At 46.5% G+C, this 13,630-nt stretch overlaps 1 protein-coding gene across 9 annotated transcripts in view; it reads left to right on the top strand.

Moving 5' to 3' along the window:
- Positions 1-13,630, top strand: part of LOC127005121 (bestrophin-2-like) — a 56,094-nt gene extending 42,464 nt beyond the window's left edge. For 3 of the 9 annotated variants that reach the window (XM_050873711.1, XM_050873707.1, XM_050873708.1), the window contains 2 exons: positions 4,322-4,422; positions 10,312-13,630. In XM_050873711.1, the coding sequence (XP_050729668.1) occupies positions 4,322-4,422; positions 10,312-10,909 (699 nt within the window). In that variant the 3' untranslated portion in view covers positions 10,910-13,630. Of the gene's footprint in view, positions 1-412; positions 4,423-10,311 lie in introns of all 9 variants that reach the window. The other 6 variants (XM_050873712.1, XM_050873710.1, XM_050873713.1 and 3 more) reach the window with 5 other exon arrangements.

The following is a 13,630-nucleotide window of genomic DNA, read 5'->3' as shown; positions in this document are numbered from 1 at the left end:
ATCCCCGCAGTGAGCGAAAATGTTATAAGCATCATTTGATTACATATTATTTGATTTAACCTTTGAATATTTAGTCATATTTTTCACTGCAGTGGGCGAAAATTTATCAAAAAAAATTACATAAAAAAAAAAAAAGACATTGCAAAGTTGGCATCATTTCATGTTGTAAGGGAAAGGTGTTACCCTCGGCCCCGGGGTAACATCGCCAAAGGTCACCACCCTGGGGCCTGTGGTGATAAGTGTTTTTGTCAGAGTCGCTGCCGCGGGGTATAGTAACCATTGCCTCTAAACGTTCCTTTGTCCTCCCCACACTCCCACTACCACCTCGATACGTTTCTCTGTCCTCTCCTCACTCCCTCTACCACCACGTTACGTCGACTTACGGAGTGTCGGCCCTTTGCCCGCACCCCAGGGACTGTCCAGCTGTTGCCTCCAGTGGCGGCGGCGCGCGAGGAGCTGCAGCAGACCAGCCCGCCTCAGCCACAACGGCGAGGCGCCCTACCTTGACATTCACGCCGGTGCCCCACTAACCCCGTCAGGTACCCCCGCACACCTGCCTCCAGCCCTTCCCCTCACCCCGCCACACACCCCTCACTCCTCCCTCTTGGCGCCGGTGTTCAGGCCCTTCATCCTTGTTCCCTACGCAGCCCATTCACCCCGTAAGGTACTCCCACACACCTGGCTCTACCCCTTCCCCTCACCCCGCCACACACCCCTACCCCTCGGCTCCGGCCCCTTTATCCTGATCCCCTTCATGCCTTACTTTGCCTTGCCTCACCTTTGTGTAAAATGTTACCTCACTCTATATCCTGCCTTACTTTGCCTCTCCCCTCCCCCCCTTCCGCCTCCCCTCCCCTAACTCCCTCTTCCTTCTCCCTTCCCCTCCCCTCGCTCCTCAATGATATTGGTGTAAAATATTTTCCCATTCTCTTTCTCCGCTAAACAAGTAGGTCAAATTCACTGCTCTCCTTCCCCTCGCTGAGTCTCCTTGCTCCTCAAAAGTGTTTTCACAAGTGTAGGAACTGTTTGTGAGGAAAAGTTTCAATTAATCTCTCTCTCTCTCTCTCTCTCTCTCTCTCTCTCTCTCTCTCTCTCTCTCTCTCTCTCTCTCTCGTATAAAAAGACTCTCCCTTCCAATGGTCTCCCTAACAGCCTTGCGTCTCTCCCTCCTCCGTCTCATCTCCCTTCGTTTAAAAAGACCCTGTCCTCTAAGAAATTTATCCATTCGTTACAACCTTACCTCCCTCCCTCCCTCCCTCCGCCAGTCGTTCCCTTTACTTTCATCTCCTTCCCCTTGTCTTTCGGCTTTGTCCTGAAAAATTGTTGCTGTCCCTTAAGCTGCCTTCCCTCTCATCCTCTTCCTCCTCATCGTCATCTTGTACTCATCCCTCCACTCCTCCTCCTCCTCCATTTGCCTTCCCTTTCATTCTCTCCCTTCTCATCTTCTACCTTTCACCCATCCCGCTACCCCCTCCCTTCCTCCTTCTCCCCGTTCCCTCCTCCCCCTCCCATCCGTCCCTCCATCATTTTCAGCCTAAACTCTTCCACACACACTCTACGGTATCTTCCACCCCTTGTTCACTAGCAGCTTCTTTCCCTGCTCCTACTTCTTGTGACCTCTCTTGCTTTGAATCGCCGCGTATCGTATCGTAATCGTATCTGTCTATTTCCTTTTGACGTTCTCTTCTACCTAATCACACTCCTATTTCCCTTGTCCCTCCATCCCTGGTTTGCCTCCATCTCCTCTTCTTCCTTTCTTTCCTCTCCGTGTCCCTCCCTTTCTCGTTCACTTTCATCTCTCCCTCCTTTGTACCTTCCCTTCACTGTTCCTTCACGCCTCGTTCACTTCAATCTTCTCTTTCGTCACTCCATGTCTCTCCATTCCTAGGTCGCTTCCAACTTCTCTTTTCTTTCTCTCCCCACTGTTACGCCTCCGTGGGGCAGTGGTTGGGGTGCCTGACTATGACCCCGCGGACCCGGGTTCGAATACCGGCCCGGGCAGTCGGCGTGCAGCTCACCCAGCTGTTCAGCCTCCCTTTCGGGCTGGTCGGAAAATGGGAGCCTAGGGAAACCTGGGGAGCTGTGGCAATCCGGACTTCACATTGGCCCGCGTCCCGGGGCAACTGGTTCTTATCCACCACAGGCTCAAAGGGCCAGCGGTACGGAGATGAGCACCGCAGCCACGCGCACCTGCAGCGCAGGCACCCACCTTTACCTGTACTGTTCCTGTCCCTTCATTCTTGTTCGCCTCCATCTAATCTCCTTTCCCTCCCATCTCTCCTCCCTTGCCCTTCATTTCTCGTTCCTCCCTCTTTTTCCTCCTTCCCATGTCCCTCCAATCCTCGTTTACCTCCGCCTTCTTCTCTTTCCCTCCCTCTGTCCCTTGATCTCTCCTTCACATCCAGCCTCCTTCCTTTCCCTCCTACCGTCCCTTCACCCCCGCCCCCCGCCAGTACCGTGCCGCACACAACACACCTCCCGTTTTCTGTCATCGCGGTGTGAGGACAATATCGGCGGAAATTTTATCGTTAAAATCCACACTCGCGTTTGACTTTGATTTTTACAAAACGGCATTCATTTTTTCACTCCTTCATCCTTCGCCTTATAGTTAACGAGCGTAGACTTGCGCGTTTTGTGGGTAACGAAAATATCATAATATAGGAACAGAAGATAAATAATAAAAAAAGCTAAATATAAAAATCATTAGTCTTGTCTATATTAACGAATTCGTCCTCAGACTAAACATAAAATCATATCTACTTTTTACTATTATCCTTATAGCTCTTTGCCGTTAACACAAAGCATCTTACTTTTTAAATAGTAACTAACTTAATTTCGTATGCGTTTTTAAAGCATTGTGTTTACCTAAAACTATAACTAAGTTATTCACTATTCTCCATGTAAATATTTGTGTGATTACTCTTGGCATTCTTATTTCTTATAATATAATAGTTGAACTTTAACTTAATTTGGCAACCTTTTTTAATTTACTGCGGTCTGTTGCTTCCTGGAACAGCTGTTCCAGGAAGTCTTTTACTGTCTTTTCCTGATATCCTTCTAATTATTAATGACAAACCCTGAACATAATTTTATTGAACAATTATTGTAATTTTTATTTTTGATTTCAAAAGTATTGTGGTCAGTCGCTGACCGGAATATTCGTTCTCTATTCATATGTAAACAATAAAAAAATGTTTACAAATAAAGTTTCGACCACACTATATGCATGTACACAATGTTATGTTGGATACTAGTATTGTTGTATTAAAGTTGCTTCCCTTTAGCTGTCATTCCTGTCATGCTTTTGTTTTAAACTTGTTTATACTGTCATCAACATGAGGCATGACCCAGCTTAGTATGGCATAACCTAGCTCAGCGTGGGATGACCAAGTTTACTGAGGTCTGACCTAGCTCAGAGTGACAGGATATAGATTACTTTAGCATGACCTTGCATAACATAGCATGACCCAGCTTAGTATGACATGACCTACCTTAATAAGGCATGAACTAGCTTAATATGGAAGGACCTACCTTATTAAGGCATAACCTAGCTCAATTTGGCATTAACTACCTTAATATGGCATGACCTAACTTGGTGTGGCATGACCTAGCTTAGTGTGGCATGATCTAGCTTAGTGTGGCATGACCTAGATTAGTCTGGCATGATCTAACTCAGTGCGGTATGACCTAGCTTAGTTTGCCATGGCATAACTAATATAGCATTACCTCGCTTAGCATGGCATGATCTAGCTAAGTGTGGCATGACATAGCTTACCATGCCATGACATAGCTTAGTGTGTCATGCCCTTGTTTAATATGACGTAACCTGGCTGGGTATAACATGACCTAACATGCACTCTTCTTTTGTGGTGGCATTTAGCCTTAAATAATTCCTTTTGTGTTCTCGAAAGAATTTATTACTAGTTTTTCAATGCTGCCTCTACTGACAATCCATGGGTCTGAAACTATAACCGCTCCCAGGAGAATGCATCAATAGTATTCTCATTTATATGCTGTCTCTAACCTCTTGTGGAGCATCCATGAAAGGGTTTAAAGTACAACTTTGATGTTCTTTCCTAACTCTTTTGCCCGTCTCACATAGTAAACTGTCCCAAAGAAAATTGATTAATAATACCCTAGTGATATCTATTCCAACCCCTTTGTTTGCCTAATGCCATCAAATAGGAGAGGAAGGGTGGAAAAGCAGAACGGATGAGATGATTATTCAGAGAGGTCAGCTGAGAGGGCGGCCAAGAAAAAGGGTCTACAAGGGCTTTCTCGACACTGCAACACTCAGTAACACTTTCCTGGCTCCTTGCAGCGTTACCTGGACTCGCTGGACACTCCGCCTCTTCAAAGTCTCCTACAACTGAGCCCTTCATCATCCCTTCCAAGGTGGGCGAGAATTGGAGAAGGGAGGAGGTAAAAGTGAAAAAAAGTCATCTCATGTTGCCTCCATCTTACACAATTTTCTTTACTTAATTTTATTCAACAAGCTTTTTTCGTCCCCACTTGGATGGACATTCAATAGAAGTAAGAATAATCAAAAGGAATATAAAAGTGAATAATAATAACAGCAGCATCTCATCTCCCACCCATCTTTCATCACACGCAGCGTCCATTGCATTCACCAAGATCTTATTAATTTTCGACAATTTCCTATTTATCTAGTTGTGTTTTTCCTTGTTTAGTAAAATGGCCCGTATTCTCAGACGCTTTCGACTCTCACAACAAATACTTCCAAAGGCCACAAATGAGACTCGTCGGGTTTTCATGAGTGTGTTTTTTCACGTTCATAGTGCAGACGCTTTGTCATACTAGCACCAGGATCATAAAGCTACCCATGGAAACACCCTCAGCCTCTACGAAAGGCTTACCAAATGAGGGTTCATAAGCCCCGATATCTTTTTAAACATTTAGGGGCTTACGCATCCATATTAGATAATCAATCAACCAATGGGGGCATACACAGGGGAGCGCGTCGCCTCACTTACCCTAGGACGCCAAGTCCGAGGGTCCCTCCGGGCAAGTCTCCATGCAGACCATCTTCCCATCCTGAGTACCTCCTGGCAGGATCTATCAACGTGCTCAACCTACGAACTCGGTGGGCGTTGACGGACTATGCAGATGGCTGAGTGGATAGCGTGACGGCGCCACATCTACGACGACTCGAGTTCGCGCCCCGCCCGGTGCCACACGCCGGGATTTTTCAGTCACCGCCGAGTGGCCTAAGACTACCCACATGCTGTCCAGAAGGCCATCTATCAACCCGGACTCTAGATTCTGGGATCAAAGATGAGCTCCGGGGGCACCATGAGCCAATGTAAGATGGCGCCACTATAAATACTTGCCTGCGCCGCAACGGGCTGATCCATACCATCAGGCCCCTCCATGCAAGCCTACTGGCGCCATCGGCGGCAACGTAAAAAAAAAATAAAAAAAATAAAAGTTGAATCAGCTTCACGGAGTAGTTGCCGGTTTGACACAAGGTCATTCCAGCGATATCCCATGATTCTGCGTAGACATTTATTACCAAAGGCATTAATCCGCATCACCAAGTCCCCATTTAGTGTCCACGTCTCACAGCCACAGAGTAAGACAGGAAGCACATGGAACTTGAAGATCTTTGTCCTTCTGCACAGGAATCGACAACGACCTATACTCGTGCTGAGCGAGTCCATAACACCGTGGGCCAAGCCAGTCCGCCGTCAGACTTCCTAGCGAGACTCATCGTTGTTATGAACTACGCTACCAAGGTATGGAAAATTTTCCGAGATCTCAATGTCCTCGCCACACACATGAACAGACTGTACTGTTTCATCTAGCGAGCCTCCAAACACCTGTACCTTGGTCTTGGGCCTGGAGACCTAAAGACCTAAGGGTTACGCCGCCTCGTGCTGGGCCTCGAGAACCATCACCAAAACCTCAAGAGACTGCACCAGGATTTTTTTTTACATCAGAGGACACGGCTCAAGGGCAACAAAAAGGGTAGAAATAAAGTCCGCTACTCGCCGCTCCCATGAAAGATAAAGTAAAGAGTAGCCAAAAGAGACGTCAATTTCGGGTGGAGAGGTGTCTTGATACACTCTTCTTGAAAGAGGCTAGGTCAAAGGCAGGAGGAACTACAGACGAAGGAAGGCTGTTCCAGAGTTTCCCAGTGAAGGGGATGAAAGAATAGAGGTGCTGGTTAACTCTTGCATAAGGGGTTTGGACAGTATAGGGATGAGCATGAGTAGAAAGTCGTGTGCAGCGGGGCCGCGGGAGTGGGGGAGGCATGTAGTTAGCAAGTTCAGAAGAGCAGTCAGCATGAAAATATCGGTAGAAGATAGAAAGAGAGGCAACATGGCGGCGGAATTTAAGAGGTAGAAGACTATCAGTAGGAGGAGGAGAGCTGATGAGACGAAGAGCCTTAGCCTCCACTCTGTCCAGGAGAGCTGTGTGAGTGAAGCCCCCCCCCCACGTGAGATGCATACTCCATACGAGGGCGGACAAGGTCCCAAGAAATGGAAAGCATCTGTGCGGGGGAGAAGAACTGGCGAAGACGGTACAGAACGCCTAGCCTTGAGGAAGCTGATTTATTAAGAAAAGAGATACGAAGTTTCTAGTTGAGATTTTGAGTTAAGGATAGACCGAGGATGTTTAGTGTTAAAGAAGGTGATAGCTGAGTGTTGTCGAAGAATAGGGGATAGGTGTTTGGAAGATGTGTCGAGTGGATAGGTGGAGAAACTGTGTTTTTGAGGCGCTGAAGAACACAAGGTTCTTGCCTCAATCGGAAATAATAGTAAGGTCTGAGGTTAAGCGTTCTGCTGCCTCCAGACTGGAATAGCTTAGTTTCTGTTGAGTGGGTCTTCAATTAAAAGAAGTTGAGTAATGCAGAGTGGAATCATCGGCTTAAGAATGGATAGGACGGTTCGTTTTGGAAAGAAAATCATTAATGAACAACAGGAAGAGAGTGGGAGATAGGACAGAGCCCTGCGGGACACCACTGTTAATAGGTTTAGGGGAAGAAAAGTGGCCGTCTACCACACCAGAAATAGAACGGTCAGAAAGGAAACTGGAGATCAAGGTACAGAGAGAAGGATAGAAACCGTAGGAGGGTAGTTTGGAAGGGAAAGATCTGAGCCAGACCTTATCAAAGGCTTTTGATATGTACAGCGCAATAGCAAAGGTTTCACCGAAACGGCTAAGAGAGGATGACCAAGAGTCAGTTAGGAAGGCAAGGCGATCACCCGTAGAACGCCCCTTGCGGAACCCATATTGGCGATCAGATAGAAGGTCAGAAGTGAAAAAGTGCTTTTGAATCTTCCGGTTAAGGATTGATTCAAAAGATTTAGATAGACAAGAAAGTAAAGCTATAGGACGGTAGTTTGAGGGATTGGAACGGTCACCCTTCTTAGGCACAGGCTGTATGAAGGCGTACTTCCAGCAGGAAGGAAAGGTAGATGTTGACAGGCAGAGGCGAAAGAAAGAGAGGATTACTGCATCATAGGCAAAAACAAGGTCAGTGACCCTGGTATTGACAATGGGTGCTCCACAACGACTCTGGTCCACAACTCTGGCTAGTACCCAGTCCATACAAGTGTTGAAAAGCGATGGAGCAAGGACACAGCCCTGCCTCACTCCCGCATTCACGGGAAAGAAGCTGGACAAGGCCCCCTCCATACTTCACAGCACGCTCAGTCCCAGAATACAGGCCAGTCAGCAGACGAATAGCCCTTGCAGGAATCCCACGGAGTCGCAGAAGATCCCAGAGTGCCTCTCGATGCACTGAGTCAAACGCCTTCTTGAGATCGACATAGGCTGCAAGCATCCCTTGTCGAAACTTACGTCGGCGCTCCACCAGTATGCGAAGGGCTAGGATACGGTCACTTGTTGCCTTATCAGGCGTGAACCCAGACTGTTCAGGTCTCTGCAGCTTCAGCAGCTGGCTGCAAATTCGCATCAGAAATAGTTGGGCAAGCACCTTGCCTGGCACACTAAGCAGTGTAATATCACGGTAGTTGTTGCAGTCTTGACGGACCCCTCTCCCTTTCTAAAGGGGAACGACCAGCCCCCTCTTCCAGTCAGGGGGAATGGTACCAGATTGCCATACGGCAGTCAAGACCGAGTGCAACCCACGGATCATAGCCTCACCTCCAGCTTTGAGCAGCTCCGCACTGATGTTACAGATGTCAGGTGCCTTTCCAACCCTCAACTTTGCCACAGCCTCTCTGACCTCAGCAAGAGAGGATGGGCTTTCGTTGATTGGTGGATCAGCAGCCGCCACCTGCAACCCAGCAACTGGAAGCTGCCCACTTGGAGGGTCCGTCGTGTACATCTGGTCAAAGTACTCAGCCCAACAAGCCCTCTGCCTATCCATGTCCGACACGAGGCCGCCGTCAGCTGTTCGAATAGCGCCCGCCTAAGAGGGAGACTTGGAGAGGAGCTTCTTCAGGGCTCGGTAGCAGGTCGGAGGTCATTCGCATTTAAATAGCCCTCGACTTCATCAGCGAGACCCCTGACACCTCTCCTCTTGTCTCTCCTCAGGAGAGGCCTAGTCCTACGCGACAGAACCCTATATTGGTCCCGATTCCCAGCAAGCCAGGCAGCGCGACTATCCTCAATATTCTCCAGCGTCTCCGCCAAGGCGAATCCACTCCTAGATCATGGGCGCTCTCCAATGCACTTCTTGGCAGTTTAAAGTCTCACGTTTGAAGGTATCCTACAGTTTTACAGGGTTCTCAAGGGTGTTGAGCACATTGAACCGATGTGAGACTGCCACTGCACACTCCTGAGCACATACAAGGTCCTTCAGCCTCTCGAGGTGGAACACAGTATTGTTGCATCTCGAGATTCTTCTTGATATGACATGAAACTTGAATGCTGCAACAACAAGCCTATGGCCATTTGCAAAGAACTCAGCACTCCGGTAAACCCTGCAGTTCTGAAGGATCCTCTAACGAGTACTTAAGAGGATGTAGTCAATCTCCTTAGCAACTCCTCCGGCATCGCTGTACCAAGTTCAGCGGTGCAGCTCCGGTCTCAGGTACCAGGAACCCGCAATTCTCAACCTCCTGGATCTTGCAAAATTCAAGAGGAGAGAGCTGTTGATGTTCCTGGTACCAGAACCATGGGGACCAACAAATAGCTCGTAGCCAACCCTGTCAGTGCCAGCAATAGCATTGAAGTCGCCAAAGACAGTGAGAATGTCCCGGGGAGAGTACTGGTCTAATACAGTCGAGTTTGGCGTAGAACATCTCCTTCTCTTCCGATTTACACATCTCGGTAGGAGCGTACACTGCAACAAGAGACATGAAGTCCAGTGTGTGCTTCAGCCTCACTCGCATCATACGCTCATCATCAGGAGCAACCTCAACCACATATGGCAGCAGTTGGCTGGAGATGCCATTAGCTACCCTTTGAGACGGAAGCCATTGCTCATGCCGGACCAGTAGAAGGTGTACCCACCTCCTCACTGATCTCGGCAATGCCAGGCCTCCTCGTCTCAGAGAGTGCCACTATGTCCATCCTCGGTCTTCTGACCTCATTTGATAGGTGGGGCAGTCGAACATCGTCCGAGAGGCTCCGGACGTTCCAAGAGCTTACACGCAGAGCCCTCCGAAGGTTGACTCCGGGCTTGGTTCTGCGGGCAGGCGCAGCCTCTGCACCACCCCGGCCGCCCCCAAAACAAAAAGAGGGGTTAGGAGGCCCTTTCTCCTTCGGGGTGCAGGGGTTCCGTAGGCTTTGCCCTGCACACGTCACTGACGAGAGGCCCCCCGGATGCAGATGCATCAGGGGAGCCTGCCGCGCAGTCGGGAACCCCAGCAAGATCGGATCGGGGTCGAGGCTCGCGCCCTGACCCCGACCTTCTACTTTTTAATTTGTTTTTGGCCAGGTAAGGTTTTTATAGAGGGAGGGTGTGCATACCCCTCATTCAACCGTCACAGATCAGGGGCTGGACTGACTGCTCACCACAGGGCAGGGACGCAGGACCCCTGGGGGAATTAATCCCCCTGTTACCCAAAGAAGGAAGCATAAGCAGGAGAGAGAAAATGAAAGAAAGAACTCGAGGAGGTTGAGGACGCTGCATTCCTCATCCAGACAGACCTGCCCCTATCTAATACGATGAGTCTTTCGAAAAATTTTCTGTATTTCCATTGATAGTTTTATGACCTTGGTGATAGTTTCACAAGGTTTCTGCACCATTACTGTGAGAAACACTCTTGAAAACTTGACTTATCTCCTTTGTGGCTTTGGAAATATTTGCTGTGTGCCGAAAGTCTGATAATACGAGTACTGCGTCTGACTCCCTCCACTCCCTCTCACCTGCAGGACATACAGATCACCGTCCACACCCCAATATAGCCAGGTCAGCGTTCTGCTGCAGGGCGGGAACGCGGGTAAGGGCGAGGGCACACCCACCGCCAGGCTCGTCACCTTCACCCCGTCCCCCACCCACCGCTCGGCCGCCGTCCCAGGCCCCGTTATCACAGTACCCTCCGTCGCCTCCACCTCCCTTTCTCTCCCTCCCGGAACACTCTCCACCTCACTAACTACTCCTGGTTCAACATCCACCACCCCATCTCCAGTAGCCGTATCTCCACTTGCTTCAACCTCCCAAGCTCTTCACCCCGCCACAGTAACAAACCCCACGGATGCCTCCCCTACGGAGCCCCAGCACAAAACACGTCACCACTGCAATAATAACACCAAGGTGAAGGATAGTACGACCTCTAATACTGCTGCTTCTACTACTGCTGCTACTTCTACTACTACTACTACTACTACTACTACTACTACTACTACTACTACTGCTAGTACTACTACTACAACTACTATTTCTACTACTTCTGCAACCCTTCCCATCACTTCAGAAGCTTCCTCAACGTCAAGAGAGCATCAGTACACGAATGAAGGGTTTTTGAAGTGACTGGGTTATAGTGGTGATGATGATGATGACAGTGAAGCAGGAAGAACAATTAAGAACTTCTGGGGATGATGATGGTGTCTTTCTTTTGTTATGTTCTTGCTGTTATTTGATGAATCTGGTTTCTGAAATTTGTTGGTTCCGTTTTTCGTGACGTGGAAAAATAATGCGAATGTTTCTGCTGTAATCAGCTTAAAATCAAGCTTCATTTCCTTCTTGCTTGCAAAGCTATCAAATAAATAAGAAAAAACCGGACGATTCCATTTATGCTTCACCACCAAGAGCATTCGTAAATAAACCAATAAACAAACAAACAAAAAAATCTTAACGAGATGTTTTTTCCAATATTCAATTAGTTACGTCTACTCTTACAAGTGTCTTCCCTGCATTTATAGTTCACTTCTAAACTCATTTACAGACTCCTTTACAACATATTATAAACTCGCCTATAGACTCCCTTAAAACGTAACTTACATAATCGCACTTCATAACCCCCAGTGAGGCTTTTAGAATCAAACTTTGCGAGTATTAAGCTTTATCATCTCCCGTGACAATAGTTTAGCGGCGGAGCAAGATTTTAGATAAATGATATAAATTACAACAGCATGAGTAGGCCTCCGTTTTAGGCTCTAGCAATTTTTAAGAATCAAAATAACTTCGGCATATTATAATGGGCCGAGGCTCTCCCAGGGCGATTGCTATGGTAGACGTTTCATCTCTTGTATAATATTAGCCTTTTCCATTTAGCGTAACCCGTTTCTGGGTCATGATCTGTAGAGTTCCTTGATAGATAGAGTCCCGACACCCTAAGATTTGGACGCCATTATTGGCCCTGTCTTCGCCGCGAGACCGTGTGCTAGTGTTTGAAAAGCGCGGCGAAAACACAGGGCCAATAATGGCGTCCAAATCTTAGGCTGTCGGGACTCTATGAGGGACTCTACAGATCACGACCCAGAAATGGGTTACGCTAAATGGAAGATGCTATAAGTAGGCAACAAGACGGGAAAACAAACACGAAGAGTAGTGTGTAGTGTATCTCCATTATTTTCATAATCAAAATTGATGTCAACAAATATTTAGCTTTTTTCAAGATGATTTAAGCTGAGCCAGCAATAAACTTTTTCAGCTGCGTGTGCAATACGAGTAGGCTATGTGATTTTTGTCCGTCACGTTTTCCAAAGTAAATATTTCATACAACTTATACATACTTAGCTGCGTGTGTCATACGAGGAAGCTGTATATTGATTTATCGTTTGTTTTCCACACCCAAAATTCAGGCTAACAAATACATAGTTTCCGGAGGTGATTTGCAATAAACCATCTGACTGCGTGTGCCGCACGAGTAGGGTAAGTTTTTTCCTTCCTCCATAATGAAAACATAAGATAACATACTTCTACATTAAATATAGGCCATACGATATTTGTTTTTTCATTTTTTCTTCATATATAATCAAAATTTAAGTTGGTATATATTGGGCCGAATGAGTAAGCTTTATTTTTCCCTTTTTTTAGCAATCCAATTTTCGCTAACACGTTCTTTTCAGCTTTTCGGTGGTGGGCTGTGCAAGCAATGAGGTTATCGACTGTGCATGTAAAACAGGAATAAACGTAACCCATATGCTTCTCATTCTGTTTTATACTGAATAAAAATGAAGCATATAATACAACTAATTGCTGAGGTACTTTCATGGCCACTTCAGCTGTAAATATTGACCAACTGGTGAACGTGAAGGAGATATATAGCGTTGAGTGTTGATATACTTCACGTTGTCTGTTGATGAAGGTGTGAGGAGACTTGTGGGAAGGAAAATACCGGGATGGATTTTGTTGTTGTTGTTTTGTCTGTGCCATGTTAGGCTTTTGCGTGATGTTCACGCAATATATTCTAACTATTCACCATTTTTTACTGATTCCCACATAACTTCAGGTTGACACAATACCGCACCATAATTACTTTCAATCATATTACCATTTCATTCCCATATGTGTCAAGTTTAGGCTACTTGGCGTGATGTCCACGCATAACATTTTAATAACAATTTCCTTCATTTTCATTTGATTTTAGCGTTGAACAACACCGAACCGTAACAGCCACACCGATTTCCCATTTTCTCTTCATCCTTCAAGTTACTTTTATGGTGGTGTTCATGCAATATACTTTAATAACAAAGCGCTCCATTCCATTATTTTCGCTTTCTTATTTATTTTTCCGTGGGCTTGATATGCAGTGATTGTCTGTTTGTAAGGATGTATACTCGTCTAGGAAAAACAATCAGCGAGGTGGACGATACGATAGTTTGATTGATTTTCGCGTGCTTCCTACTTAACAGTAGGCTACTCAGAAACAGCTCATTAATACATTGTTTTTCATTGTATTACACTACTACGCTAGAAAAAAAAATAATGATACAGACCCATTTATATGGATTCTTATAATTATATAATACTTTCCACCACATTCATACATTATTTTTATTGCATTTACGGCAAAAAACTAAACGGACATCCTGATACGCTTTTTTTTTTTACCTCGTAACTAAAATTAACGATACAGAGCATTTCCATACATCTCCCTAGGCCTAGCCTAGAGCACTGACCAACGCACTGTGATCAACGAGAACATCACGGTAGGCCTAGACAAAACATGTTATTAATCACATTCTGGATTCCCTGTATATTATAACGAGGAAGCTTTGATCTTAGTGGACGAGCCTTACCTTCGTC

Source organism: Eriocheir sinensis, chromosome 29, assembly GCF_024679095.1.
Source record: "Eriocheir sinensis breed Jianghai 21 chromosome 29, ASM2467909v1, whole genome shotgun sequence".
Lineage (NCBI taxonomy): Eukaryota > Metazoa > Arthropoda > Malacostraca > Decapoda > Varunidae > Eriocheir > Eriocheir sinensis.
This window is presented reverse-complemented; position numbering and strand designations above follow the sequence as displayed.